At 36.3% G+C, this 9,815-nt stretch overlaps 1 protein-coding gene across 1 annotated transcript in view; it reads right to left on the bottom strand.

Annotated features, from left to right (window-relative positions):
* LOC106881290 (FAST kinase domain-containing protein 1, mitochondrial) overlaps positions 1 to 9,815 on the bottom strand; it is a 32,395-nt gene that overhangs the window by 3,388 nt on the left and 19,192 nt on the right. Inside the window, exons 7-9 of the mRNA XM_014931623.3 lie at positions 9,294 to 9,407; positions 6,176 to 6,263; positions 1,196 to 1,310 (exon numbers count right to left, since the gene is read on the bottom strand). Coding sequence (XP_014787109.2) covers positions 1,196 to 1,310; positions 6,176 to 6,263; positions 9,294 to 9,407 — 317 coding nt within the window. The remainder of the gene's footprint in view (positions 1 to 1,195; positions 1,311 to 6,175; positions 6,264 to 9,293; positions 9,408 to 9,815) is intronic.

Here is a 9,815-nt window from a genome sequence, read left to right as displayed (position 1 = left end):
CCTCTTCTCAGATTCAATGTACTATGTTGTCAGTGCTGCTCAGGATGATAGTGGATCTCCTGTTTGTCACACGTTGTACTCTTTCACTTTGGCCTTTAACTATTTGTCTCCTGTTTACATAACATTCTTACACCTATGCTTTTATTGCTCATCTACTGTTTGCATACATTGCATTCTTTCGTACATACATATTTCTCCTCTCTCAAAAATTCCCTCTTCTTCTTATATTCTCACTGTACTATACCATAGTGTAATTGAGGATAGTAGTGTGTCTCTTCTGTTAGCTGTACATTGCCCCCAATATAACTAAGAATGCCACTGCACATATTCTGACCCTGTTGCCAACATTCTACCTCAACAGGAAAAGCAGAGGAGAACAAGTGATGATGAAGAGTCAGGATGGGCTATTGGTCAATTCAGGGCTACAAAAGGTTACTAGAGTCCTAGGCTGACCAATGTCTTGTGAAGGAATTTGGTGGACAGAAACAGTATTAAAGCCCATCATATATACATATGGATAAATAAATAAATCTATAGCATGCATGCATATATACAATAAATAAATAAATAAATAAATAAATAAATATATATATATATATATATATAGTTCACTTAGGTATAGTGATACTTATTACCCTGGTATTAGGACTCAATATACATGTTTCAGAATGAAGCATCAGATGAGTACAGAGTGGTAATAAGTAATTGGGATGACAAACGAAATAAACAATTATGTTATGAAGTTGATTAGCTTACAGTTGTTTCTGTTATAAGATGCTAATGAAGTTCATAGCATAATTGTTTATTCCCAATTTCTTTTATACATGTGTGTATGTGTGTCCCATGTTGCTTGACAATCACTGTTGTCTCCTTGACTTAGCAGCTCAGCAAAAAGAATAATAGAATAAGTGGCAGACTTAAAATAAGTACTGAGGTTCTTTCATTTGACTAAACCCTTTGAAGTGGTGCTCCAGTATGACTGGAATTCAATGAGTGAAACAAATAAAATACAAAAAGAATGTCTTAAAAAAAAAAAACATTATGGTCTTGGCTGGAATACCTCTGATCATAGGCCTGCTCAATTAGAACAGACTTGGGCTAAATGACTCCAGTGACCAGGTGAAGTAGTGAAAAGTGATGGTGGTGGTGGTGGTAATGGTGGAAGATTGTAACTACAACAAAACATTTAATTTACCTCAACAGTTTTATAACCAAGAATTTCCAGTTGTCTTTGTTTCATCTGATGTGAGCCAAGTAGATTGCGGCTGTTTACAGAAAAGTATTTCTCCAACTGGATACAAATTGCAACCCTGAAAGTAGAGGGAATGTTAAAACATTCATAAATTGTCTTTTTTTACCTTTTATTTGTTTTAGTTATTGGGCTGTGACCATGCTGAGGTACTACCCCGATGGTTTAATTAGAACAAACTGACTCCAGTACTTAATTTTTTAAAAGTTTGGTACTTACTCTATTGGTTATTTTTGCCAAACTGCTACATTACAAGGATGTAAACAAACTAACACAGGTTGTCAAGCAGTAGGAGGTTGTGTGACAAACACAAAGACACACGACAGGTTTCCACATGGTTTTCATCCACTGAATTTACTCACAAGACATTGGTTGGCCCTCGCCTATAGTAGAAAATACCTGTCCAAAGTGCTGTATAGTGGGACTGAATTGCAAACCATGTGTTTGCAAAGCAAGCTTCTTAAGTTGAAGAGTCTGTATTAAATATTGTTGTAGTTGTTGACATTTGAATTTCTTTCTGTTGTGTCATATCAAGTTTTTACTGTTGGATGGTTTTGCAAATGTGACAGGAAAACAATCAGCCGAGAGATCAGAGTGGGAGCTGTTGTCAACCAGACAAACTGAGTTAAGTAGAGTGATACCCCTCACCCAAGACAACATCAATTAATTTTGAACCTTTTATTATGTGAACAATAGTCTAGAGCCTTTATTGCAGCAATTTTATTTCTCTGTAATAAAATCAATGATATATCACTGATACAAGATATTTGAGTAGAACAGGAGTGGCTGTGTGGTAAGTAGCTTGCTTACCAACCACATGGTTCTGGGTTCAGTCCCACTGCGTGGCATCTTGGGAAAGTGTCTTCTACTATAGTCTCGGGCCGACCAAAGCCTTGTGAGTGGATTTGGTAGACGGAAACTGAAAGAAGCCCATCATATATATGTATGTGTGTGTCTGTGTTTGTCCCCCCAACATCAATTGACAACCGATGCTGGTATGTTTACATCCCTGTAACTTAATGGTTCGGCGAAAGAGACCGATAGAATAAGTACTAGGCTTACAAAGAAGAAGTCCCAGGGTTGATTTGCTCGACTAAAGGCTGTGCTCCAGCATGGCTGCAGTCAAATGACTGAAACAAGTAAAAGAGTAAGTATTGATGGAGCTAGTATTTTATGATAGGATATCAAATAAATTAATATTTTCCCCTTTAATCAGAGAAGGAAGGACAGCACCCAGGAGCATTTTCAGAATTTCCAAGACTGCTCAGTGAAAAGAAGAAAGTTATCCTTAGATTGGCGACTATGAATATTTGTAATAGAAAGCACTTTCTATTACCAAGAATATGGTGGTAATGAAATATTGGCAAATAGGCTGAAGCAAAGTGAATAATTTATCTTGTTTAAATGTCTCACTAGATTTCAACATTATCACTATCTGTCAGCAGGAGATTATGGAATATACTGAAATCATTAGCATCATCAAGCAGTGTCCATTTTCCATGCTGCATGGGTTAGATTGTTTGACAGGAGTTGGTAAGCTGGAGAGCTGCACTGAGCTCCAGTTGTCTGTTTTGGTTTGGTTTCTATGGCTGGATGCCCTTCCTAATGCCAACCACTTTACAGAATGTACTAGATGTTTTTTACATGTCACTGGCATGGGTGCCCTGTTATGTGTCGCTGTCATGGGTGCCTTTTACCTGTCACTGGCATGTAATGTACTAAAGGTATTTCACTGGGAGTATTGTGAATGTCACTTTAGCTAGAATTATTTAAGTAAAGACATCTCACCTTTGTCCACTGAATGGAAACAAACCTTACACCATAAAAATACAAATATTGAAGATTTTACATTAATAGCACACATAGAGAGGGAGGAGTTTATAAGAGAAATCTTGTCACATTTCAGTTACTTGTGGCATAGTGTTGAAATCAAAGTTGCTAGCTTGTTGCAAGCCAACCGATCTGGGGTGCTTATTTTGCAAAGCCCTGGCTGGGCTTTGAATTACTGGTGCAGCACAGGAAATAATGGTAGCTACATTCTTTCACTGAAGACTTAGAGAAAACCACATGGTGGCTTTGGATAAAGAGGGTAGGTCTATGACTGCTGCTGATTTGTATGCTGGGATAGTCAACTGGGTCAGGGTGGGAGTGGGTCTAATGCTGAAAAAACCGAAACCCTATGATCCCAGTAATATTACTCATGGCAGCATCCTAGAAAAGCCAAGAGATGTATCAGTTTATTTACTGAAATTTAACCCCCCCCCCCCAAAAAAAAACATTGTTGTGGTAGAAATAGTCTACCAAGACTCCTTATATAACTCCATCTATTTATCTCTTGGGTTAAAATTCCAACTTTGTTTTCTTACAGAACTCAAATCTCATGTTCCATTAGATAAGGATCTTTTATTAATATAATTTAATAAAGACCCATGCCAGCATGGAACATGGGACATTAAATTAGGATGATGATGCTGATATATAAAATATGCTATTTTCTCTCTCCAAAATAATCATTGTTTTTATTAAAATTAGGGTGGTGGTAAGGGTTGGTTGTAAAATGTAGGTAAAGGGTCAGTAAAATAAAGTTAAGTTTTCTGCAATAAAGGTCCGACGTCTAAATTAGTGAGAACCCCCTGATGAAGACGCTGTTATTTGTTCCAGTAAGGACTTAGAAGGGAGATAATATGTTATTCAAGGGACATAAATATTTGTAAATGTGAAAGTTATTTTTCACATTGACTTCTATGCTGCGTACGTATTATGTAACATAGAGGTCAATGTTACATAGAGGTCCATATTACGGCAAAATTTCAGGAACGCAACGCTTCCGTAATGCAGTGGATGCTTGTATATATTGATAGTGTCTTTATAAATAACTTACAGAGGTGACGTCAGATTCTGAGAATGAGGCACTCACCTACACGCCTCAACCTCCATCCCCCACATGTGCTGTCTTTCCCTCTCTCTCTTTCTCTCTTTCCACTTTTTCTCATACTACTACAATCGTGTTCACTTGGGCATTCCTCGCTCGTCCACCCCCGCTCTCCAGAATGTGTTCTCTGAAATTACCTCTCCACCCATGTTTTTGCTGCAACTGTCAATTTGCAGTCAATAATATTCAAGACGAACATTAATGGCATCGATCTCACTGGTCTAGTAGAGTCTATGAGGGTCATGGGCAGAGCCCCTTCCAAAAACACAAAAGAAAGAATATTTTGTGATCTTGAAGTTATATTACAGGGAGGTAGTCTGGCAGTATTATTAGAGCATCAAACAAAATGCCTTGTAGTATTTTGTCAAATATGAGTCTAAATCAAGCTGAGATCAACTCTGCCTTTCATCCATCAGGGTGTTGATAAAAATTAAGCACCAGTCAAATACTGGGTTCCAATAAAGTACTAGTCAAGCACAGGGGGTCGACAAAACAAGGTACCAGAACTGGGAGGGACCAATAGAGTAAGGTACCAGTCATATATAAAAGTCAATAAAAATAAAGTAGTAGTCAAGTATTGGGTGGATTCTTCTCCCCTTTCATGGAATCAGCTATATATTGCAGTGTGAGGTTGGCGAGCTGGCAGAATCGTTAGCATGCTGGGCGAAATGCTTAGCGGTATTTTGTCTGCCGTTATGTTCTGAGTTCAAATTCTGCCGAGGTTGACTTTGCCTTTCATCCTTTCGGGGATCGATTAAATAAGAACCAGTTACGCACTGGGGTCAATGTAATTGACTTAATCCATTTGTCTGTCCTTGTTTGTCCCTGCTGTGTTTAGCCCCCTATGGACAATAAAGAAATATATATATATATATATATATATATATATATATATATATATATATATATATATATATATATATATATATATATTGCAGTGTGAGAAGGGTCATAGGGAACCATACACAGTGTGTCTTTCTCCAAAAATAAAAGAGCAATATGTAATAGCATGGAACGGAAATAAAGAAGACATGTACTGAGTTTAGATTTAATCAACTGTACCTTGTTAACTGGTCTTGTACCAATGTTAGATTTCAATATTATGAACGCAGAAATGATTGCATGGTTAAAGTGTTCACTTTATCACCATGTATTTTCAATATGATCCCCTTGTCTTCTACCATGGTGCAATGCAATGGGACTGAACCCAAAACCATGTGGTTGGGAAGCAAGCTTTTCAACCAAGCAGCTACACTGTGATATAAACAACAGCAACAGTTCTCAGTGCCCCAGAGGGGAAAAAAAAACTTTTTGGTATCTCCCCACTGGTTAACAGGTATGGTAAGCCAGAGGAAATTTTTTACCCCTTCACACTCTAGCTTGGGAGCAACTGTCTTCCCTTACTACCCTCTCCTTGCTACACACCTGATTGCAACTACCCTGATATCTCTACAACCAGTACAATAATCAAAATCGGTTGGAGTTTATTGGTATGAGGAATGGAAAGAGAAAGAAAAATGGAATTAATTCTTCATAGATCTGGTTCTATGAAGAATCAATTTCTCTGAAAACATTTTATGTGGTTATTTTCATTTAACAGCCCTGTTTCCAGGAAGAATTTCTCTTTGAAGGAACTATAGTATTATTTTTCATTGAAGGAACTACTATTATTTCTCACTGAAGGAACTATTGTTATTTCTCACCGAAGGAACTATTCTTATTTCTTACAGAACAAAATCTATTTCTCATTTAAGGAACTGGTGTTATTTTCTACTGAAGGAGCTACTGTAAAATTAACCCATCATTTAGTATCTTATGCTACTGACTTCAAATCTCCTCTTGTGGTTGTAGCTGGAAAGGGATGTATTCAAGCAGTTTCACTGTACTGCCCTAAATACAATACATAATGAGAATCTTCAGGGGCACATCATTAACTCAATGGTTTCCCATCCATCATTAAAGTATACTGTAGGAAGACAACTTTTGAAACTTACTTCTGGTACCCTTCTTCTTGGATATGTAGTTCATTGGCAAGAGAGATACTGACTGGTTTCTTATCAGCATCTAGAAGACATTCAAAATCTAAAAGAAAAAAAAGAAAAAAGATCTCTCATTCTACTAACCAGAAAATCAATAAGTCAGATGGCTATCTGTAGATGAGGCAATGGAGGCAAAATATAAGAGATCTTAGCAACTGAACACAACTGACGATATTAATAATTCTTTTCTAAACCAAGCATTAATTTTTTACTTGATTTCCAAAGTTATATACTTTAGTCGAAAGTATTAAAAAAAATATTTCTTTCTAATTTTGGTACAAGGCCAATAATTTTGAGAGAAAGGAGGAAGTTGATTGAATCAACCCCAGTATCTAACTGGTACTGGAGTTGTGTACTCAAGAAGACCTGCCCACAACAGAATTGAGATTCTAAAACCAAGGTGCAATGTAAAAAGCCCCTAGTACTTTCGTGGCGATAGGGAATGCATTCAGCTGTAGAAACCAAGCCTAAACGGACTATAGAACCTGGTGTAGCCCTTGGCCTTGCCTGCTCCTTCAAGCCACCCAATCCATGCCAGCATGGAAAAAGGATGTTAAAGGATGATCTCAAAAGGATGAAAGGCAACACTGACCGCAGAGGGATTTAATATATTAAAAAATATAAGAGAAATTATATTATTGGCATTACTGAATAATCCTTTCACTGGTTCCAGTCAGGTGGTGAGACCATATAATGTTGAATAAATTTTCACTTTATAAATTTGTCAGTAAACAGGATTTCCTTCTGTTTCAGATGTATTCTCTACATGATGCATTAACCTTAAACATATGAATAAAAATGGAGCTCTGTGTGGTCATTTAATCTATTAGAAATAGTAGTAAAAACTCTCTTAAAAATAGAAGCACAACTTTCACAATGTAGCCTATAAAAAATAAAATGTGAGAATCATGGGTGGAAAGCCTCTAATCATAGCTCTGCTTAACTAGAGGTGACTTATGGATGAACAATGTCCACTTTAACCCTTTCATGAATATATTTCTAACATAATACTCTGCGTATTTGTTAATTCATTTTGTGAGGATCGGGGGTGGAAAGCCTCTGATCAAAGTTCTGCTTAACTAGAGGTGACTTATGGATGAACAACATCCACCTTAACCCTTTCGTGAATATATTTCTAATAGAATACTCTGCCTATCTGTTAATTTTGTTGCCTATCTGCATGGATTTTTATCTTTTATTTGTTTCAGTCACTGGACTGGATCCTTGCTGATGCACCACTTTCAAGGGTTTTAGTTGAACAAACTGACTCTAGTATTTATTTTAAAAATCTGGTACTTATTCTAGCAGTTTCTCTTGCCAAATTGCTGCAATATAGGGACATAACACACCAACATTGGTTATCAAAAAGTGGTGGTGGGACAAACACAAAGCCACACACACACACACAATGGGTTTCTTTCAGGTTCCGTTTGTCAAATCTACTCTCAAGGCTTTTTTTCATTTATTGGTATTTAAACATTGACTTAATAAAAAGTTCTTGCATAAAATTATGATGGAAGTTTTTCATTTAACCCTTTAGCATTTAAACTGGCCATATCTGGTCAAAATATTCTACTGATTTTATGTAAAAACTGGCCATATCCAGTTTTTCAACCTACCCTACAATGTTAATCTAAAAATAAACAAGCACATAATCAAAATCTCAAGGCTACAAGATAATGCAATATATATTCAAAACAATGTAACTAAATGACCATTACATTTGGTGGAGTAATCTGAATGCTAAAGGTTAAATACGAACACTTTGAAATAGGTAGTTTTGTATTACAGAACCAAAGTGGTCTTAGGCATGTTTGTCAGAAAAGGGTTAAACATATTCCTATAAAATGGATGAATGATTTACATCATGAAATTTAATAAAGATAATTGAATTAATATTAATGAGGAAACTAAGGCGGTGAGCTGGCAGAAATCGTTAGTATGTCAGGCAAAATGCTTAGCAGAATTTTGCCTGTCTTTCGTTCTGAGTTCAAATTCTGCTGAGGTCGACTTTGCCTTTCATCCTTTTGGGGATGATAAAATAAGTATCAGTTGATTCCCAAGGTCAATGTAACTGACTTAGCCCCACCCCTGAAAAAGTTGGCCCTCTGTGCCAAAATTCGAAACCAATATTAGTGAGAAAATTGGCAAGTTATATCCATGATTTGATTTCAATTTCTAGTTGAAATTATTTCACATCATTTAATGAAAACAATGTTCCAGTAATTACCTTAAATGTAGTGTCTAAAACCAACTGAAGAACTTGTGTTTCTGATATACTTGGCTAAGAATGCATGGATGTCATTAAATTCGTATTTTCTTTTTATCTACAAACGTAAACTTATATCATCATCATCATCATCGTTTAACGTCCGCTTTCCATGCTAGCATGGGTTGGACGATTTGACTGAGGACTGGTGAAACCCAATGGTTACACCAGGCTCCAATCTGATTTGGCTGAGTTTCTACAGCTGGATGCCCTTCCTAACGCCAACCACTTCGTGAGTGTAGTGGGTGCTTTTACGTGTCACCGGCATGAAGGCCAGTCAGGCAGTACTGGCAACGGCCACGCTCAAAATGGTGTATTTTATGTGCCATCTGCACAAAAGCCAGTCCAGGCGCACCCATATGTAATTATAATTAATGTTGCAACAACAAGAACTGTGTAGGCTTTTGTCAAAATTGACTGACAGTGAGAAATGTGAGAGATTTAACCCTTTTGATATCAACCTATATAAGACTGACCCTTTATTCTAGTGATATAAACTAAAACTTTCCATCAAAGTTAGTTAATTTTTGTTTTAAACACCAGCTGAGTAATGACAAAGACATTTTACTAAATTCTTCCATAATTTTAAGAATTAACTAAAGTAAAGCCAATGTATTTTAACAGAAATATGGTAAGAAAAGGGTAACTGAAGATTGTGAAATAAATATACTTTGGCTGAGGACAGTCTATCTTAAAGGGAAATTATCAAACATAGAAAAACAAGAATACCATCTTGATCATCATTCACCCAACATCCTTGTAGCCCTACATTCAAAATGACAGCAATAAAATGTAACTACTTACCAAGTACAAAGAAATAAGGAGTAAATGCTGAAGCTCTGTAAAACTTTGAACTGCCAAGAGCCTCTTTCAAAGCTGATTCTATTTCATGGTGAATCCAGGATTCATTATATTTATCTGTAAAGATTTACAATATTTATGAAGCATGTTAATTACTGTCATCATTATTGTCATAGTTGTTTTAATGCTCACTTTTTCATGCTTGCATTGAGTGAATTTCTATGGCCAGATGCCTTTCCTGTCACCAACCTTCACCTGTTTCCAAGCAAAGTAATATTTCCCTGTGGCCAGACTTATTTTCACAGAAGACTGAAAATGCAGGACACTGCTTGTATGACAGTGACACTCATTTACAACTATTATGCGATGACAAAACAAGGAAACAATTATACATGCACACAGACACACATGCATAGGAAACAAGAGTTGAATAAGATAGAATATCTTTTATATTGGTGAGAAGAATTATATTTAAGCTTTTATAAATACCAAATTAAAGTTTCAAAGCAAAAAAAAAAAAAAAAA

Source organism: Octopus bimaculoides, chromosome 5 (genome assembly GCF_046866305.1).
Source record: "Octopus bimaculoides isolate indiv1 chromosome 5, ASM4686630v1, whole genome shotgun sequence".
NCBI classification, from domain to species: Eukaryota; Metazoa; Mollusca; class Cephalopoda; order Octopoda; family Octopodidae; genus Octopus; species Octopus bimaculoides.
Note: the sequence above shows the minus strand (reverse complement) of the source record. Positions and strands in the feature narration are given on the sequence as shown.